Here is a 21,137-nt window from a genome sequence, read left to right as displayed (position 1 = left end):
GGTGCGTGATGGAGTCGATTGGATGATGAGGATTGGCAGTATGCGGTGTCTTCTCCCAAGGAAGTGGCAATTCCAGCTAGACTACGCCTGGTCCAACTGAAAATTCTCCATAGAGTATATGTGACCGGCCCCCGGTTGATTCATATGGGACTCTCGGTGGATGGTCTTTGTAGGCGCGGATGTGGTGAACTGGCCACATTCATGCACATTATCTGGGAGTGCCACGCCATAGCCTCATACTGGAGACGTGTTCATGCGGTGATGCGTGAGGTGACTGGTGTGGAGTTGCTGGCGGAGGCCCGGCGTTGTTTGCTGAATGTGTGGGGCCCCACGGATTACAACAACGCACAAACCCAATGGGTCACCCTGGGCAACATGGTGGCCAAACGTGACATCGCTCAGAAGTGGGGCGCTCCGTCGCCCCCCTCTGTGGAACTGTGGAAGACCAACATGGATTGGTGTATGGTTCGCAAGAAAACGGTGTACGTGGCCCGGGGCAAGCCCAAGAAATGGAGTGCGATCTGGGGGGCCTGGAATGAATACAGGGGTGATATCTGTCTACCTCCCGACACCGCCCCATTGGATATACGACTTTCCCCCTAGCCCTCATTTCCAACCTACTCGTCATTTCATTGCCATCCTGGTTCTCTTCCCCCCGTTGTCGTTCAATTTGTACTGCTTAGTCACACCATGTGGGCATACGGCCCTGCCCTCTCCTGCGTTGGGTACTGTCGCATTTACATACTTCTTCCTTGCCTTTTCACACTGGTTTTTGGTGTTTCTTTAGATTCGTTACCTCATAGGTTTGTCGTTATTATAACATAAAACTAAACCTGGTACGATTTTATAACATGTACTGTGTACACTAAACATCCTTCTTCCAAACATGCTGCCTAGCCTCCGGGATGTAAGGCTAAATAGCTGTGTGCCTTGATTTTTCAATAAAGGTTTTCCAAAAAAATAAAAAATAAATTTAAAAAAAAATAACGTTCCATATCAATTCTGCAATTTAAAATGTTGAGCACTGGGGGGGGAGGTAATTAAAAAGCGCAGATGTGTGCCCAGAGGATGATCTATTTCACTCCTGTGTATTTACATGAATGCAATTAGCATGTTTCGGACTGGCACCCTATATGATAAGGCCTTGGAACCCACGTGATATTGACCTGCCAGTTGCTTTAGGAATACAGACTAACGGTTTTATCTTATGCAGTTAACTCCTTATGCAAAAGCCTGAATCCTGATGCTGTTTTAATATCATTGTGATTTTTTGTCATTAATAAATATCACCTGTAGGGATGCAGAGGTGGTGGTATACTGCCATTGTAGTAACTACATCCATAGCTACAGTTCTATGGACAGCAAAAGTCTCCCATACTTTCAACTGTGGGTTAAAAAATTAAAAAGGTGTTTGCTTTGAAAAAATATATATTTTAAACGAATGAACGCATTCTATAGGTTAAAAAAAAACTAGGTGGGCATATTTACAATTGAATGGTGGAACATGGTGTTACGCCACAATTGGTAACTCCATACTCCGACATTCTTAAAATGTGGCGATGCGCCATATTTGCAATAATACGGAGCACCCCTGCGTTTCCCCTAGCGCTGGTGCTAAATTTAGGTGCCTAGCGCCAATGCAGGCATCCTTGTACTCTAGTGCAGAACGCAGCACATATAGAATTTGCAACTCATCATTTTATAATGATTGTTTATGTGCAGGATGGGACACCTTCCTGCACATGAACAATCACTAATGGCGATTTGCTCTTTCTGTGTGTGTTGGAAAATGAAGCACACATAGAAACAGCAAAAACTAGGAGAAATGAATCATTTCTCCTCATTGCACCAGGTTAAGATTATGTTTTACGCCACCCTTGTAAATAGGGGGCAGCGAAAAAAATCAATAGGAGTTGTGGCGGAACGCCCACTGCAACACCCATTGCCCTTCCCTTTCACGCTAAGTGCTGCATGAATAGGGGCATCATTTACAAGGCAGTTCTGGTGGAAATAACCACTTGTAAATATGCCCCGTGGTGTTTTGAGAACTATCATCAAGCTCAGGACTCTTCTTCTTTTTAATAAACTCTTTCATGGTGCTAAAATATAATTTAGGAATGATGGTAGACAGAAATTCTATTTTTCTTCTTTATTTAAACTCAAATTACGTTTTTTGTATTGAATCATATTGCATGATTTCCTAATGTAGTAATAATGTATACTTCCGAGAGTCCGAATAAAACCAATTAAAAAAGGAAATAGAAATAGTCCATGAAATGTGAACTATTGGAACATACGTCATTACTTTCATCAGGAAAGGTAACAGCATTCTCGGAAGAAACTTCAAAAATAAATAATGAGGGGGTAAAAACTAGGAACACAAATGTAATATGTCGTGGAAAACACCAAGCAAAGCTGCAGAATATCTAAATGTACAGAGCCCCAGTGTGCCTTCACTTTTGCTCCTCAAATGAAGTGTACATGGATTAGCTCTGCAGTAAGGTCAATGCTCCATCAAACACACAAAAGGTGATGGGAGGAATGCTTGCAATGAGTCTAACCAATGGCAATCTCTCGGGGGAAGCATCCCAACGCATTATGATTTTGCCCACCCTGGCCCCTCAATTTGGACCCAGCCACACTTAAATCAGTCTTGACCCGTCTACAATACAAGCAGTCTGGCATTAAACTATCAGGCCAGGACCTCCTCAACCAACTTGCATATGGCTGGGTCCAAACTAAGGTCACATAGGACCCGGATCCCCCAGCATGCTCCACGCCCGCTCACCCACCAAAGAATATTCACCTTGAGAGAAGTGGTGGGTGTAAAAAGGCCATGTTTAATAGCATTTCATAAACATGACGTAAGATTATTCAAACATTAAAATTATTAAAATTATGAGCAACATTTATCACTTTATTAAAAACATCTTCATCAGCTTGCCTAAAGCATCATTCAAATGCTCATTGCTCATAACTTCATCTTCTTTCTCCCAGCACCAAGGGGCCCTCTGGTTCGCCTCCCCCCAGGAAAGATGGCCACACCAGGTGCCGCGCACCTGTGTCTCTTGAGCGATGGGCCCCAGCCCTCGGGTCCTTGTCCGGCATTTCCAGGGCCCCACCTCTCATCCACCAGGCTGCGTAGGAGGCTCGTACCTGTCGCCCTAGCCTCCCCAGCCAGTGGTCTCCATCCCCCTGCGGAGAGCTTACCTTCTCTCCCCTCAGTGCTGGCATAGGGAGTGCGCAAGGCGGACTCCCGTCCATTCTGGCAATCTATTAGTGTTCAAATGTCTCTTCTCCGCAACACACTCTTCTAACTACTGCCTTAAGGGGACGGGTGGGCGGGAGAATACAGAAATTAATCGCCAGGTGACTGGCAGCAATGGGTCGCGGGGGTGTGGGCAGGTCCGGTGCTGGCGGGGAAAGAGGCCGAGGGCAGCGTGGTCTTGACCTAAATAGGTCATGGCCTCTGCCCCACGCCCCCACCGGACGTGCGTCACCTGCAAGACCCGGAAGTACTTCCCCTGGCCGGTCGCCCATAGGGCTACCGTCCAGGAGCTCCCTCCAATGAGGGCGCGGCGTGGGCCGGGGGGCCGGGCCCTAGAGGCGGGCTCGTCTAGCCTCGCCCTTTGCATAGGACCCGGATCCCCCAGCATGCTCCACGCCCGCTCACCCACCAAAGAATATTCACCTTGAGAGAAGTGGTGGGTGTAAAAAGGCCATGTTTAATAGCATTTCATAAACATGACGTAAGATTATTCAAACATTAAAATTATTAAAATTATGAGCAACATTTATCACTTTATTAAAAACATCTTCATCAGCTTGCCTAAAGCATCATTCAAATTCTCATTGCTCATAACTTCATCTTCTTTCTCCCAGCACCAAGGGGCCCTCTGGTTCGCCTCCCCCCAGGAAAGATGGCCACACCAGGTGCCGCGCACCTGTGTCTCTTGAGCGATGGGCCCCAGCCCTCGGGTCCTTGTCCGGCATTTCCAGGGCCCCACCTCTCATCCACCAGGCTGCGTAGGAGGCTCGTACCTGTCGCCCTAGCCTCCCCAGCCAGTGGTCTCCATCCCCCTGCGGAGAGCTTACCTTCTCTCCCCTCAGTGCTGGCATAGGGAGTGCGCAAGGCGGACTCCCGTCCATTCTGGCAATCTATTAGTGTTCAAATGTCTCTTCTCCGCCACAAGGGAGACTAGGGCCCAAGGGTCCGTCGCCCTTCCCCCAACCGGCCAAGTTCTGCACAAAAGACCATATTCCATTGATCCAAGTGTCTGTGCCAATGTCAGATAAGTGAACTCCATCCTGGTGAAACATGATTGGTCCTGAGATCATCTTGTGTGGAAGATGCAGCAAGCGGCCCTTCACTGAGCACAACTTCGCAAGCTCCCCATTTAGACGTCGTACTGACACATTGATGGTCCTTGCCCGAATATCCTTGCCCCACCACTGTCGTGGGATCATGCAGGACCACACTATCCTGGCCTGCGGGAAGGTCCTCCCCAGCCATGCAAATTCAGTGAGCAGTGCTTCCTTGACCGCTAGGCGTCCTCTGTCCACCATATCATTGCCGCCCAAGTGGATGATGAGTAAATCAGGGGACTTCTGTCCCTCACGTTCTCGGATGTCATCCACGAGCCGCCGCAGGTGCCGGATGCGCATTCCTCCCACACCATGCCACAAGAATTCGATGCCATCCAGACTAGGTGGTTTCCGCACTCGCCGCTGTTGCAATCGCACTGCTGCCCGCCGCACGAACGAGTGACCCAACACCCACACCACCTTCCTCGGCATACTAATAATTGGAAAAGAAATAGAAAGGTCAAGCATGGGCATGGTACCGATGGAAGTCAAAGTAATTCAGGCCTAACATAACGCCTATAACAGTTGGATGACCAGCGGCCCACTCTTTTCACAGCATTGGATGACAACCCCACCTCTACTGCCAAAGTAGCGGCCCCTATCCTAAAGGAATGGGACGAGTAACCTGAGTCCCCCAGTCCCAGACTTCCTAAGGCCAACCGCAGTACTGCCTTGAATTGGTACTGTGAGACACACTCACCACCTTCGTGAATGAACAGAGCCTGACTCTTTCCCCCTGGACGGATGGCTATGTAAGACTGCATGCATGCAACCGGGCAAATAAGAGTCTCCGGCGCCGAGGACAGCTGGATCACTGCCCCTTTCCCCATCTGGTCTGTCTTTGATTTTCTAAGAATCACCTCCAGAACCCCAGAGCCCTTTAGTCACACCATGTGGGCATATGGCCCTGCCCTCTCCTGCGTTGGGTACTGTCGCATTTACATACTTCTTCCTTGCCTTTTCACACTGGTTTTTGGTGTTTCTTTAGATTCGTTACCTCATAGGTTTGTCGTTATTATAACATAAAACTAAACCTGGTACGATTTTATAACATGTACTGTGTACACTAAACATCCTTCTTCCAAACATGCTGCCTAGCCTCCGGGATGTAAGGCTAAATAGCTGTGTGCCTTGATTTTTCAATAAAGGTTTTCCAAAAAAATAAAAAATAAATTTAAAAAAAAATAACGTTCCATATCAATTCTGCAATTTAAAATGTTGAGCACTGGGGGGGGAGGTAATTAAAAAGCGCAGATGTGTGCCCAGAGGATGATCTATTTCACTCCTGTGTATTTACATGAATGCAATTAGCATGTTTCAGACTGGCACCCTATATGATAAGGCCTTGGAACCCACGTGATATTGACCTGCCAGTTGCTTTAGGAATACAGACTAACGGTTTTATCTTATGCAGTTAACTCCTTATGCAAAAGCCTGAATCCTGATGCTGTTTTAATATCATTGTGATTTTTTGTCATTAATAAATATCACCTGTAGGGATGCAGAGGTGGTGGTATACTGCCATTGTAGTAACTACATCCATAGCTACAGTTCTATGGACAGCAAAAGTCTCCCATACTTTCAACTGTGGGTTAAAAAATTAAAAAGGTGTTTGCTTTGAAAAAATATATATTTTAAACGAATGAACGCATTCTATAGGTTAAAAAAAAACTAGGTGGGCATATTTACAATTGAATGGTGGAACATGGTGTTACGCCACAATTGGTAACTCCATACTCCGACATTCTTAAAATGTGGCGATGCGCCATATTTGCAATAATACGGAGCACCCCTGCGTTTCCCCTAGCGCTGGTGCTAAATTTAGGTGCCTAGCGCCAATGCAGGCATCCTTGTACTCTAGTGCAGAACGCAGCACATATAGAATTTGCAACTCATCATTTTATAATGATTGTTTATGTGCAGGATGGGACACCTTCCTGCACATGAACAATCACTAATGGCGATTTGCTCTTTCTGTGTGTGTTGGAAAATGAAGCACACATAGAAACAGCAAAAACTAGGAGAAATGAATCATTTCTCCTCATTGCACCAGGTTAAGATTATGTTTTACGCCACCCTTGTAAATAGGGGGCAGCGAAAAAAATCAATAGGAGTTGTGGCGGAACGCCCACTGCAACACCCATTGCCCTTCCCTTTCACGCTAAGTGCTGCATGAATAGGGGCATCATTTACAAGGCAGTTCTGGTGGAAATAACCACTTGTAAATATGCCCCGTGGTGTTTTGAGAACTATCATCAAGCTCAGGACTCTTCTTCTTTTTAATAAACTCTTTCATGGTGCTAAAATATAATTTAGGAATGATGGTAGACAGAAATTCTATTTTTCTTCTTTATTTAAACTCAAATTACTTTTTTTGTATTGAATCATATTGCATGATTTCCTAATGTAGTAATAATGTATACTTCCGAGAGTCCGAATAAAACCAATTAAAAAAGGAAATAGAAATAGTCCATGAAATGTGAACTATTGGAACATACGTCATTACTTTCATCAGGAAAGGTAACAGCATTCTCGGAAGAAACTTCAAAAATAAATAATGAGGGGGTAAAAACTAGGAACACAAATGTAATATGTCGTGGAAAACACCAAGCAAAGCTGCAGAATATCTAAATGTACAGAGCCCCAGTGTGCCTTCACTTTTGCTCCTCAAATGAAGTGTACATGGATTAGCTCTGCAGTAAGGTCAATGCTCCATCAAACACACAAAAGGTGATGGGAGGAATGCTTGCAATGAGTCTAACCAATGGCAATCTCTCGGGGGAAGCATCCCAACGCATTATGATTTTGCCCACCCTGGCCCCTCAATTTGGACCCAGCCACACTTAAATCAGTCTTGACCCGTCTACAATACAAGCAGTCTGGCATTAAACTATCAGGCCAGGACCTCCTCAACCAACTTGCATATGGCTGGGTCCAAACTAAGGTCACATAGTGAGAAAAAGAACGATGAGTTGGAAAGCTACTCCAAGCGATTGCCTGTGGTTACACTTATCGCAAGCTTACCTCCCACCACCTTTAGTGTGACTGATGAACGACCCTGGGTGGCAAGGGTATGCCCCCTTGGCGGCCACCACAAAAGTGTGTGGGGGGGGGGCAGGGATTGGGTAGTAGCGGACGGGAAATTTAGGGGAAAATAAAAACATTTTAAACGTACCTTTTGCTGCCTCTGACTCCGACGGTGACCTCAGTGCTTCCCTCTCAACAGTCTCTGGGAAAACACAGGCTCCTCATCCAATCCAGTTGTTGCTCTCATGCTACGAGAGCAGCACCAGGATTGGTCCGAGAGGCCTGGTCTGCCGCTCAGACAATGCCTGGGAGCCTGTGCGTTTCTCCAACCAAGCTGTGCAGTCAAGAAGGGCTGGAGAAATAGAAGTGTTCATGCCTGTTTGGCCGACCTCAGACGGCCTGCCAAACTGACAAGCGCACTTCTAAGTGCCCACACCTCCCTGTCATGGCCCGGCCCCACCCTACACGCATGCCTAAGCCAGAGCCAGTAGCAGAAAAATAAAATGATACTGTTTTATTATGATTGAATTTTTCTGTGACTTACTCTGACGAGTGGGGCAAAGCTCCTCCGCCTTTACGGAGGAGCCAACCCTGGTTTGCTCAGACATGAGTACCATGCTCACTGTACCACTGGAACCAAGCTACACCCCACTGACGAGACTCAATCAGGGCAAAACCAGTCTTGGGTTGCTTGTGTTCTGGTTCAGAGAGGACCTGGCCTGGCAGCTCGGGCTGGATTTGCATATGGCTGGGTACAAACTGAGGTGGCATGGTGGACAAAACAACACCGGGCCGGTGTGTTACCCCGAGCAATTGCAAGGGGTTAGACTTATTGCAAGCATTCCTCCCATCACCTTTTGTGTGTCTGATGTATGATCAGTGCTCAGCATTTCACTTCTTTTACACAGTTCTTAAAGAATCTTTTCCAACAGCCGATTGACACTCAGCTTCGGTTGTCAAGTACCACGAAAGGTTGCTAGGTTATGTTCTAAATATCTTGTTGCTGGCCAGAATTAGACATTAGGACACGTGTAAATCATGAGATAGAAAACTTACTTTTTTAGACACAATGAGTGGAGAGAGTTTATTGACGGCCCATTAATAAGAAGCGTAGTACCTTACTCAGCTCATTGCAGGCCTTCTCAGATAGGGTCCAGGCCCAAGTATCCGACACAGATGTTAATTCAGTAAGGGATATTTATTTTTGGTTCGAAAACCACAAGTATGTTACAATACATTCCTGTCTTACTTTGGGTTCAACTTAGAGCTTTTATGACAGGCACCGATCCTAAAGCAATGGTCTCCAGATGTTTGGCTCGAGGCATCTGCCATGCTACTGGCGCTTGTATAGCACATTTTCTGCCACCAGTAAGGCCTCGTAGCACTATCAGTTGCCTTTGAGTGCCTCGCGACGCCATAAAAGAATCAAAGGCTGATCTTAAATGCATTGTGTTTGATGATTTCCAGTTTGTCGTCCACGAAAACCAAGAAAAATTCATTCTCGGTAGCCCACGTGTTTTATTCATAACATGACTATATTTTGAAATCTATGATGTTAACAATGATTTAGAAGAATCCAGCAAGGTCTCACTTCTCTTATTATGTGTCTTTAGTTTCTTAATTAAATACCAATTTTCCATCCAAGGGCAGTATTATTTTTCTGTTTAATTTATTGTAATATTGTTATATTATATTTAGATGTATAAGAACATATCTAAGAATATTTCAGCATTACTTACAAAGCTATTGCTACCCATGGGAAGGGCCACAATGATTTTTATGTACTGATGTGTACAAATGTAGTAAATTGCTTGCAAGATTATATATTAATATTAGGCTTCACTCATTTGATTTACACTTGATCAAGCAATGCTACATCCCGTCAGGGCTGATAAAGTGGAGGGCAGGTGGAGTACATTTCACACTGCCCTACACTCCTCGGGGGCCCTGTGCTCCTGTTACATTTACAAAACAAAATAGAGGCCTGGCCTATCACTTTGTGATGCAGGTAACATGGAATGCCACTAGGTAGCACCACATACTGCGTTTTCCATTTTACCAGCATATATGTTCCTTAATTACAACCTCCTCATTGCATCGAAAACCAAATGGGGGTCCTGCATCCTGTACTAGTTTCTCTATTTGTTCTGGCTTCTTTTGTCCTATCAGATCGCAGGTTACAGAGCAGTAGCTCTTTATTGTGTGGTCGTCACTTGTTATTATGGTCTTTGCTTGCTGTCTTTTTAGCATAGAAGTTACACCTGTGATATAACCGACGTTTAAAATGTGTGTATCAGCATCACTACTTGAAATTCCCTTGAACTTTTGAATAAACAGAAACATTTAAAAAAATAAATGTCATAATTTTTGTTTTTTCCATTGTATTCATGTTTTATATTAAACTGTGCCATCTAGTATTTTTTTTGTAAACGTCGGGGGTTTTGAAACAATGACACCATGTCCTCGGGTACACATTAAAAGAGATAACTCTAAAGAGCTAGAGTTGGAAGTAACGAATTTGCTCCAGTCCGAGAATTTGAAAATTCTGGCAGTCTATTTTACAAAACATTGGATCTCAAAACTCAGCAGTGCTTTAATCCACTACTTGTTAAAATTCTACTTGCATAAGCTTCTGTATACCCATTCTCACTCCTACCAACGTGTGGAAATATAACAGTTTCTTTAAGGTCCAGCCTTCTACAATAAGTAGCTCGAGAGCTACTGGTAGGTAGCTCTCCTGGGCAGTGGCGGCTGGTATCTATGGGCTGGGGCTCTCATGCTGCTCTCATGCAGCATGAGAGCAGCGTCCTGATTGGAGAGAGCAGCCTCAATCTGCGCTCCACAGCGCTCTGGAGGGCTGTACTTGCTCTACAGCTGGGTTAGAGATGTTGAAAGTGCGCATGTGTGACTGGCTGTCGCAAGACGACCAGACAAAAAGACATGTGCACTTTAAACAGTGCATAGACAGCCTAACCTCCTCCCTGCTGCTGTCACTCAGCAGCGGCCTGCCCCCGTCCTGAGGTTCTGTTTAGTGATAAATTGTCATTTTATTTTACATCTCTGGGGTTATGGGGGGGTGATTTTAAGTGGGGCAACGCTCCTCTGCTGCAACGGAGGAGCCGTCCCAACTCCTGGGTGCAGCCCACCCTACTAAGCTCTTGCTTGGTTGGAATAATAAGCATACTAAAATGGAGAGAGTGTATTTGAGAAGAAAATGTGCACATTTTCAGAACTCATAGAATGAGGTTTGAAGAAACATGTGTACATTTCTAAAATAGTGATAAATCATGTGGCATCATGGAGACTTATACCTAGCATTATTACATTGGTGCTGGGTGCAATGCAGCTTTTGGTGTTAAGTATTATCAATCAATCAATCAATCAGAGTACTTGTAGAGCGCGCTACTTACCAGTGAGGGTCTCAAGGCGCTGAGGGGAGGGGGTACTGCTACTGCTCGAAGAGCCAGGTCCTGAGGAGTCTTCTGAAGGCGAGTAGGTCTTGGGTCTGCCGTATGTGGGTAGGGAGGGTGTTCCAGGTCTAGGAGGCGAGGTAGGAGAAGGATCTGCCGCCGGAGGTCGTTCGTTGGATGCGGGGCACAGCGGCTAGGGCGAGGCTGGCAGAGCGGAGATGGCGGGTGGGGGTGTGGAAGCTGAGTCTGCTGTTAAGGTAGGCTGGTTCAGCGTTGTGGAGTGCTTTGTGTGCGTGGGTGAGGAGCTTGAAGGTGATCCTCTTGTCGACGGGGAGCCAGTGTAGGTCTCTCAGGGGGGGGGGGGGGGGGGAACATCCTTCACAACGAAACTTTTACAACGCAGTGCTATTACAACGCAGGTTTTACAACGAAAACCATTACAACGCATTGCGCTGGGGGTGCTCTAGGATAGGGAATAGATTTAATTTACTATCCAACACCTTCCCTAGTGTCCACGGGGACTGGAGTTGGAATAGTAAATTAAACTATTCACTATCCAGCACCCCAAAGCACTATGCGTTATAAAGGTTTGCGTTGTAAAACTGGCGTTGTAACAGCAAGCGTGGTAAAAGCATGCGTTGTAACGTCATACATCCGGTGGGGGGTGATGTGGCTGCGGCGGGGGACGTTGACGATCAGTAGGGCGGAGGCGTTTTGGATGCGTGGTAGTCGTCGTAGGTGTTTGGCTGGGATTCCTGCGTAGAGTGCGTTGCCGTAGTCCAGTCTGCTGCTGACAAGGGCCTGTCTCACCGTTCTTCTTGTTTCGGTCCGGATCCACTTGTAGATCCTGCGGAGCATGCAGAGGATGTTGTAGCAGGAGGAGGAGATGGCGCTGACCTGCTTAGCCATGGTGAGGGAGGAGTCGAGGATGAATCCTAGGTTTGCGTACATGGTCGGTGGGTGTTGGTGCTGTTCCCAGTGTGGCTGGCCACCAGGAGTCATCACGGGTTTAGGGTGTGGGTCCGAGGATGAGTACTTCTGTCTTGTCCGAGTTCAGCTTCAGACTGCTGCTCCTCATCCAGTCGGCAGCGGCCTTCATTCCCTCGTGGAGGTTGGTTTTGGCGGTGTGAGGGTCCTTGGTGAGGGAAAGGATGAGCTGAGTGTCGTCGGCGTAGGAGATGATGTTGAGATCGTGCTGGTGGGATACTTGTGCGAGAGGGGCCATGTAGATGTTGAACAGCGTCGGGCTGAGGGATGAGCCCTGGGGGGCACCGCAGATGATATCGGTGGCTTCGGATTGGAAGGGTGGGAGGCGGACTCTCTGGGTTCTGCCGGTGAGGAAGGATGTGGTCCAGTCAAAGGCCTTCTCTTGGATCCGGCTTCTAGGAGGCGTTTCTTTAGAGTGCAATGGCAGACCGCGTCGAAGGCGGCCGACAGGTCCAGGAGGATGAGGGCTGATGTTTTGTCGTTGTCTAGTTGGCGCCTGATGTCGTCTGTGGCGGCGATGAGAGGTGTCTCGGTGCTGTGGTTTCATCTGATTCCGGACTGGGACGGGTCCAAGATGTTGTTGTCTTCCAGGTGGCGGACCAGTTGCCTGTTGACGATTTTTTCGATGATTTTTGCCGGGAACGGGAGCAGGGAGATCGGCCTGAAGTTCTTGAGGTCCTTGGGGTCCGCCTTGGGCTTCTTGTGGAAGGCGTTGATTTCAGCGTGCTTCCAGCTTTCCGTGAATGTCGCTGTTTCGAAGGAGATGTCGATGACCTTCCGTAGTTGGGGTGCGATGGCTGCGTCTGCTTTGTTGAATAAGTGGTGTGGGCAAGGGTCTGACGGAGATCCTGAGTGGATGGAGTTCATGACCTAGCGTGTCTCGTCGTCGTTGACGTTGGACCAGGAGGTCAGGCGGATGGCGCTGGTGGTGTTCGCAGGGTAGGTGGAATCTGGCGTAGTCGGGGTGGTCGTGGTGTTGAAGCTGTCGTGGATGTCAGCGATCTTGCAGTGGAAGAAGATGGCTAGTAAGTCGCACAGTTCTTGTGAAGGTGGGATGTCGTTGGCGCAGGGGTTGGAGAGTGCCTTTACGATGCTGAAGAGCTCTTTGCTGTCGTGTGCGTTGTTGTCCAAGCGATCTTTGAAGGAGGATCTCTTTGCTAATCTGATGAGGTCGTGATGTCTGCGGGTGGTGTCCTTCTGGGCTGCGTGGTTGTCCGGTGTGCGTTCGTGGAGCCATATTTTCTCCAGTTTCCGTCATGCGCGTTTGGAGGTCTGGAGCTCGTCGGTGAACCAGGTGGCTCTCTTGCTGGCGTGGTTGTTGGAGGGTTTCTTGAGCGGGGGAGGGTGTTAGCGCAGCCGTTGATCCACTGTCTGAGGTTGCGGGCTGCGGCGTCTGGGTTGGTGAAGTCTGTGGGTGGGTTCTGGGCAAGGGTGGTGATCAGCCGGTCTTTGGTGACTTTGCTCCAGCAGCTGCGAGACAGCTGTTGGGTGCGGTGGTGCGTGGTTGGTTTCTTGAAGGTAAAATGAATGCAGCAGTGCTCGGTCCAGTGGTGTTCGGTGGTGTGGTGGAAGGTGACGTGGGTGCCTGTGGAGAACACGGCGTCCAGCGTGTGGCCGGCGGCGTGGGTGGGTATGGTGACGGGTTTTTTGAGCCCAAGGTTGTCGATCAGGGTGGCGGAGTTGGCGTTGTTGTTGTTCTCGAGGTGGAAGTTCAGGTCCCCGAGGAGGATGTAGTCCGTGGAAGCGAGTGCGTGGGTGCTGGCGAGATCGGCGATGGAGTCGCTGAACTGAACCCGGGGGCTGGGGGGTCTGTAGACGAGTGTTTCTCTGAGGGTGGTGTTGGGTCGGTGTGGATCCGAAAGTGCAGATGTTCGGCGGTGTGGAGGGTGTGTGTGTAAGTGGCGACTTAGAGGGTGGACTTGTGGATGATGGCTATTGCTCCTCCGGTTCCGTTGGTGCGATCCGTGCGGGTGATCTTGTAGCCGTCCGGGATGGCTATGGCGATGTCTGGCGCCGAGGAGTCGTTCCAACAGGTTTTGGTCAGGAAGGCCACGTCTGGGGCGGAGGTGTCGAGCAGATCCCAAAGCTCGACGGCGTGTTTGCGTGCAGAGCGGGTGTTGAGGAGTATGCAGAGGAGGTGGTTGGGTCCAATCCTTGGAGGTTTGGTGGTTATGTCGCAGGTGAAGCTGCAGGAGTGGCAGGAGAAGGGTCCGTGGGTCTGTTTCGGGGTGGCCTGGAAGCAGGTGTGGTTTCGGCTGGCGTTGAGTGCGTGGAGGCTGCGTGCGTCGTAGTAGAGTTTGGTGTTGTGGCGTTCGCGGGGTCCAGGGGTTCTGGCCTGGGCACGGTCCAGGCATGGACGGGCGCAAACGGGCTTGCCTTAGGCGCGCCAGCTGTGCGGCCGCGCAGCTGGTGCCATTTGAAGGGGAACTGGGAGGGAGGAGCAGCTGGGAGGCGGGAGGCAGGGAACTGTGAATGGGCGCGGGGCGGGGCCGCAGGGGCAGCAACGGCGGGAAATTGAGCAGTGGGCGGGGGCAAGGGAAAAACAGCGCCCAGGAGGGCAGAGAGAAGGATGCTGGCACAAGCGCTGGAGGAGCTGCAGCGGGGGGGGGTGACCTACCAAGCAAGGTCAAGGGTCGCTCTCCTCACAGCACAGCTGGCGCCTTATGAGGGGAAGCTGGGAGGGAGGTGCACCACCAACCTAATTCCTTGCCAGTTGCTACTGATAATACGGGCAAAACTGGAACAAATACCATCACTCATGTTATTCCCCATTGCTGGGACAATTGTATGCCTTGCACTAATGTCAGTAGCATCGGTCACTTGGTATATTGGTATAGCTTTATATTGCTCTCGTTTTTACCTTATGGGTGTAAATGGCAATGTTATTGACATTGATCTTAGGTAAGCTATGCAGCACTACTTCATTAATTTTTCTACATGACTAATGATGTTGTCTCAGTGTTGAAAATTGCTACAGAATTTGTGATTGTTAATATCACCTTGAGATGCTCTACACTTCTAAACGATTTTTTTTATATTAACTACACAGATTTGCTACCTTGTAAAGAGCTCTGTCAGCTTCGACTCATACCCGCACTGCATAAAAATCATTAATAACGAATTGAATGAATGAATAAATAAATAAAGTACATAGAAACAATAACTTTCATGGGTGCTACATATCATGGTTTCCGATTATGGGGGCATTATTAGTGCATTGGGGTATCACTCATAGAATTAGCCCAGCACTATTACTATTAGTAAGGGCAACAATACTACCCATAGGAAATATTTCTAATTTGTTCGTTCTTTATCCCATCATCCACTCCATCGAGTTTATTATAAGACACTGTTGATATAGCACAATGCACTATATCGAATTATATAAACAAATTAAATACCTGCACTTGGAAATTTCTTTGCCCGCTGTTCAAAGAACCAATCCCCTGTTTTCACTTTCACTTCCCTGGAAAGAAAAAAAACAACAATTCACTGTCAGTCAGACAGTGGAGATAGCGATGTAAAGTTTATTTCTGGGGACATGCAGAGTTTAAGTTTAATCTCAGATACCTGAACGTCGGTTAGGGCTCACCCGGGATATCATTTGCTACGTCACTGGCTTGCCCATTGGTAGCTCTGGAACTGCAATGGCTACTGCTCGCCCCAAGGTCCGTAATGGGTAATGGCAGAAACATGGAAGTCATTTAGGGGGGTGCTAGGGTGCACAGCTGCGACCTCCGGCTAACACCCTTGCTACCTCTGGTACTGCTTTTGCGATACCTGGCCTTAAACGTGGTAAAATCAGTGCCTGGAACACAGGGGCAGCTCTTCCTAATGGACGCTGGTTGGAGCTCCTCTTGCCTGGTTTCTGTCAATGTTTTATTATACAAATAGTGAATATTATTATTCACTATCAGTGTAATACAAAATGGAGTACATTAGCTGGAATATGACCCTATCTGGAAGCTAAGGTTAGCAAAAAATGCTGTTAAATGTATGTTGTATGCATCCTTGCGGGTGAGAGTGTGTTTATGTACGAGAGAGTGTGTGAATGCGTTAGTATGTTTAAGCATGTGTCTGTGAGTCAAAGTAAAGGTCCCATGTCGTGCGAAGTCACTTCCTCTACCCCTGCCATTCTAGTGAATTGACGTTCATGGGTAGAAACAGAAAGTTTAGAAAGCTGTGCTTACTTTGTCGAATCCCCCTCCTTGACTTCCCAGAACCAATCAACTTCAAAAAGGAAACTTTTAACAGGCTGCACGACGGACAAGAAGTCAGCCTGTGACGTCACTGAGTGTCAAAAGTTGTTGTGTGTCTGTGAGAAGTTGGCCTGATATATGATGTCTCCAATTCTGGGGGCACCTTGTATCAGTCCAAACAATCCCTTATGGTGATGGTTGTAAGTCAACCTTAAAGACAAGCTATCCTAGGGGTAGCATGGACTAAGCAGCCTTAAAGGCTTAACTCAAGAGGTCGTGTTAAGCAAGCTGTTTTACCAATCACAATCCTGTAATATCAAATGAAAGGACACCACACAAGTTATATATTATAAAAATACATGTATTTATTACTAGAATAATCCTCTGTACTCTTTATGAGTGCAGAGGCACAAGCGTTTAAACAAAAGCACAGTTAAACATATGAAAGTTGCTCAATTATGGATGAGGCTCAGGGGCCACGCAAACCATATATTAAGAAAGTGGTATAAGAGATACCAATCGAACAGTGGTTAGGCCTAGGGCCTAGGTAATCGCTGGGAGAAGTCGGGACTAGCAATGCTGAAGTCGGGAAAAGCCCGCGGGATTCGGGTGCAGCGCTTAAAGCACAGGCATGCACCAATGCAAAGTCAATGGTGCGTAAAAGTTATAAAGTCACTGTTTAAGGAGACTTCCGCTTAACCTAGAAGGATGAAACTTTAGACACATATACTAGAGTTGTGTACCAGTGTGGGAACACCGGCGTTGCTGAGTTACCTCACCCACAGGAAGCGGGTGCACAGGTGCGAAGTAGTGTCGGGTTTTGTCACGCAGGTTAATGGTGCTTGGAGCTGAAGATGCTGCAGGCGTCGAGAAGAGAAGTGTCCGGTGTGATCCAAGGGTGGATCGAAGATATAGATGATCTGAAAGCAGAGGGGACAGAGTCTGGGTCACTCAGCAGTGACCAGGGTGGAAACAGGAAGAAACCAGGCAATGTCGGGCGCAATCAGGTCGTTGACGGGAAGCTTGTCTCCGCTGCCACGTGGACTCTGGGGCACTGAGGGCGTCCAGGAGTGGATCACGAGCTGTCCCACACAGGCTCTCGCTGTTGGCGGTGTCGGCTTCTGGATTGGAGCAAACAACTCTTGGCAAGCGCAACCGACGCAGGATTCGAAGATTGCTTAGTACTCGGACCAGAAAGGTCAGAGCGGGTGCTCCTTTTCAGGGGAGCGAGGGCAAGTCTAGAGCAACCAGACTCACAAGTTAGATTTCAAAGTTCGTTGGCACAGGGGCCACAAACCAACGGGCAAGTGACCGGGCCAACGAGTTGAGCCAAAAGATGCAGAAGGGCCCCACCAGCACTCGGTGAGTGTAGAGGGGTGAGCTTCGGTGCAAGAGATGCTCAGGGCTGGGGCTTCTCAAACCACAATGCACAGCTTCGAGGATCACTCGTGGGCTGCACGGTTAGCGTCTCGTGGTCTTTCCAAGATGGCAGGCCCCACGCTTCCGGTCGCCTTCACGGGTCTCAGCTTTGCAGGGACTGTGGATCGGGCTGTTAGAAGGCAGGCACGCTTGGTCTTATTGAACTCTGTCGCTCGAGTTCCGGCGGGAACTGCAACAAAGCAAACGTCGAGGTGCTGGATGGTTCCTGTTTGCACAGGGTGGTCACTCCTTGACCACAAGGGAGATTCTTCAGTCTTCTACGTCGTGTAGGATGTCGAAGGGTCCAGAGTTTCGTTTCATAAGTTTCAGTCAGGATAATCTGAATGCTTTAGCACTGCTCCCATTCTTATACCAATCTAGGGGGCTGGATTACCTGCTAGGTCCCTCCTATGGGTGGGACCCAGGAAGGGGGTGGTTACACCCCTTTCCCTTTGTCCAGGGTCGCGCGGGGACTGGGGCTGGTGTGCCCCAGAACCGGTTTGACCGGATTATGCAAGGGGAAGCCTTGTACGCCCCAGGCACTGTCTGGTTTCATTCAACCCACCCTGCCCCAATACACTAGCTCCTGTCTGGGGAGGTGTAGCACCTCCCTGCGACAGGAAACCCTTTGTCCAGGCCTCCTCTGCCAAGTTTCGGTCAGCAGCAGGAGGTCAGACTTGTGTCGGTGGCAGCAGCATCCATTTTGTGATGCTGAGGCCCTTTTAGAAATCAACCGCGTTTTAGCAAAGTAACATGTCTTCTCCCTGTAGAAGGGTGGAATGCTATACCCGTCGACAGTACTGTCGAGGGAATAGTATTACAAATCGTATGACACCTTACACAACATGTTTTGATAAAGCCAAACCAAAGTTAGCACATAACCGCGATGGATCATAATGCACTTAAGAGTATATGGTATGGCAATATCCCGGAACAGCTAAGGGAGTTGGTCCCGACAGCTGCAGACAGGCTCAGCTCATGCTAGAGCACCATCTCACATAAAACCAAGCACTCTGCCTCCAGGATTGTTAAGGTCTGCCATAGGAGTGACTTATAGGTATATATGTGTCCAGTTTAAAGTGTAGATATAGATTTACTATATCTAAGCAAGGGGTGATTACACCACCTTGCCCCAGCTGAGTGATCAGCCAGTTGTGTCAATTTAAGAACCAGCCAGGGGTGGCAAAAGCTATGTTGCAGCCCCTGGTAGGCCTTGGATGCACCTATGCCCTTGGCACCTATAGTGCACTGTATAGGGTCTGACAAGGTGTCCAGTACCAATTTGGTTATGCACCTAGGGTGCATGGAGTCCATTTTAAGGAGTGAGCAGAGAGCCTGGGGCCCTGATTAGCAGGAAACCAGGCCAACTAAGTCGAAAACTAGCTAAACACAAGGCAAAAAATCTGAGGTAACAATAATCAGGTGTCCACCTTCCTACAGTGTCATTCCCGCAATCCCTGGCATTTTGATGCAATGAAGTCGTCGCTCAGAAAACATTTTAGAAGTGGAGAGGACACTCAATCGCTATTGCGACGGAGATTCCTCTTTGCCAGACTCTCGGTCCAACTGCACGAAATAGGGCTGCGAAGACCAACAATATTTTGATGACAGACCCAACTCTGGCTTCGTTGCCGACATACTTCTTTGACGGATTAACAAAGTGCACGTCTTCGGAGGTAAGCTTTCCGACCATCCGCCAAATTTATAGTGGGTGGTGGGATAGCTTTTCTTGCTGCCCGTCACTGCCAGGTAAAAGCTGGATGTGAGGGCAGTAAACATTAAAACTGATGGCCACAACATGGGATACAACTTGGTGTGGGTACCATTGGCTTTACATTTTTCAAAAATAAACTCCTGCTGTGGGGGCTTGTTTTTTAAAAATTTTAAATTTCGGAAGTGTTTGATGGGCATCCGTCATACTTTTCCAACATTGATAGAAATCGCCATGAGGGTGAATCCTACCAATGTATAGAAATGTCCATATGGTTGTGGACTGCTAAAAAATAATCTAACAATAAAACATATTTTGTTTCTTTTAACCTATTTAACAACTTTTTTAAATGTAGCATTTAATGTAACATTTAATGAAAATATAATTCAATTACTTTTACTTTTAATTAATTGTATACATCATTTGTAATAATTACTAATAAATAATAAAAAAATACATTTTATTTTACTGTAGGTGTTATTTCTTTCACAATTTAAACTTCAGAAAAATCATTTTAATTTAATGTAATACTTTTAAATAAATCAAATATTTCATTTAAAATGTATTTATTAGTGGTAACATGTTTTATTGTGATCTACATTTCAAATAAATATAGAAAACTAATTATTAACATAAAAATAATTTTACTAACTTTTTCATGTTTAAAACATTTTCCAGATGTTACCCACTGTTTATCTTAGGGAGCAGTATGAGATAAAAAATAAAATGTCAAATAAAATACAAACACATGTTTTACTAAATTATATTAATTGCAATGTGTAAATATTTTAAATAATTAAATTTAGCATTGTTTCTATTGAGTTCTATTTTAAGTCTCTCTCTCCATTATTATCTGGATAAGGGTGTTGCAGTATCAGAAGTTGGCCATGTGTGGTGCTGGACCTACTACTGCTCATTTTACACTTTACAGTGTTAAGTTGGCTAGATCCCTTTTCAGGCATTGGACACATGTAAGTTTACACTTTTGAGAAATTTTACACTCAGATTTTGGGAAAAAGTAGTAAAGTTACTTCAAAATGTAGTAGTAAATTTACTAGTTGTAAATCTAAACATGTAGATTTACCTTTGCAAATAGGCCCCGGTGTATCTGAGGATCATATGCTGGCTGGCTGGTGGCATGAAGAACAGAAATTAAAGCTGCGTTTTTGGGCTTCTTATAATGACCACTCTTGGCATTTCAGCTAACGTTCCCATTTCAAATATCTAAATTTTCAGAGACAAAAGATTTAACTTGGTTTATGCATGCAAATAATCGGAATCCTCCAACATAGACCTGAGGAATTCCTTTGGATTTGACCGTTGATCCATAGCTCTATGTATGATGTAATTATCCAGCAGAAATTGACTTCTGCATGTCAATGAAGAATTAAAAACAAAACAGACACTACTACACATGAGGAACAAACGGCTAATACACACAAATGCAGGCGGAAAACTGCAAGTCATAGGCAAAATGAGGGGACAGCCCACATCAAAAAACACAAGGTGCTCAATGGTGGAATTCATTACATGGTGACAAGGTCCCTTTAGACAAAAAAACTCTAAGTGATTATAGGACACAGTCCGACTGATAAGAACACCCTCGGGAATGCCATCAAACAAGCATGGCCTTGAAAAGAAACATAATATGTGACTCAGTCGCTGACATAATCCTTCCAGCTACAAACAAAACAAGCATTGGTGCACAAGCCCTTTTGCTCATCGAACGCTTTTAAAATGGCTTTGGTACATTGTAAATGGGTGTTCTAAATTTTCTAAGCCTGTTTTTAGTGATTTACAGGATGGTGACTGCAAAACACCTTGGTATAATGCACCCTACATTATGGCTTTTACCAAGAATTGTCAATGAACACAACACTGTTTCAATTTCCACCAAGGTGCGTTGCTCACTCTCGATTGGTTGCGACCCTTTTAAATGAACAGCTTTGTAAACTGTGCAATCGCTTCTTACTGGAAGCTTCACCGGGCCCTAGATCTTTTTGGATCATCTGCATTTTT

General features: G+C 46.7%; 2 protein-coding genes across 2 annotated transcripts in view; both read right to left on the bottom strand.

Moving 5' to 3' along the window:
* Positions 1-21,137, bottom strand: part of SYTL3 (synaptotagmin like 3) — a 653,935-nt gene that overhangs the window by 429,852 nt on the left and 202,946 nt on the right. Inside the window, exon 4 of the mRNA XM_086927324.1 lies at positions 15,191-15,255. Coding sequence (XP_086783450.1) covers positions 15,191-15,255 — 65 coding nt within the window. The remainder of the gene's footprint in view (positions 1-15,190; positions 15,256-21,137) is intronic.
* LOC147708668 (uncharacterized) lies at positions 4,162-4,839 on the bottom strand. Its single transcript, XM_086925132.1, has one exon. The coding sequence runs from the start codon at positions 4,837-4,839 to the stop codon at positions 4,162-4,164; it is 678 nt and encodes a 225-aa protein (XP_086781258.1).

The sequence above is a fragment of the Lissotriton vulgaris genome, chromosome 6 (assembly GCF_964263255.1).
Source record: "Lissotriton vulgaris chromosome 6, aLisVul1.2, whole genome shotgun sequence".
Taxonomy (NCBI): domain Eukaryota; kingdom Metazoa; phylum Chordata; class Amphibia; order Caudata; family Salamandridae; genus Lissotriton; species Lissotriton vulgaris.
Note: the sequence above shows the minus strand (reverse complement) of the source record. Positions and strands in the feature narration are given on the sequence as shown.

Excerpts from the sequence above, each read along its gene's own strand:
- LOC147708668 (XM_086925132.1), bottom strand. The coding sequence starts at position 4,839 with ATGCCCATGCTTGACCTTTCTATTTCTTTTCCAATTATTAGTATGCCG.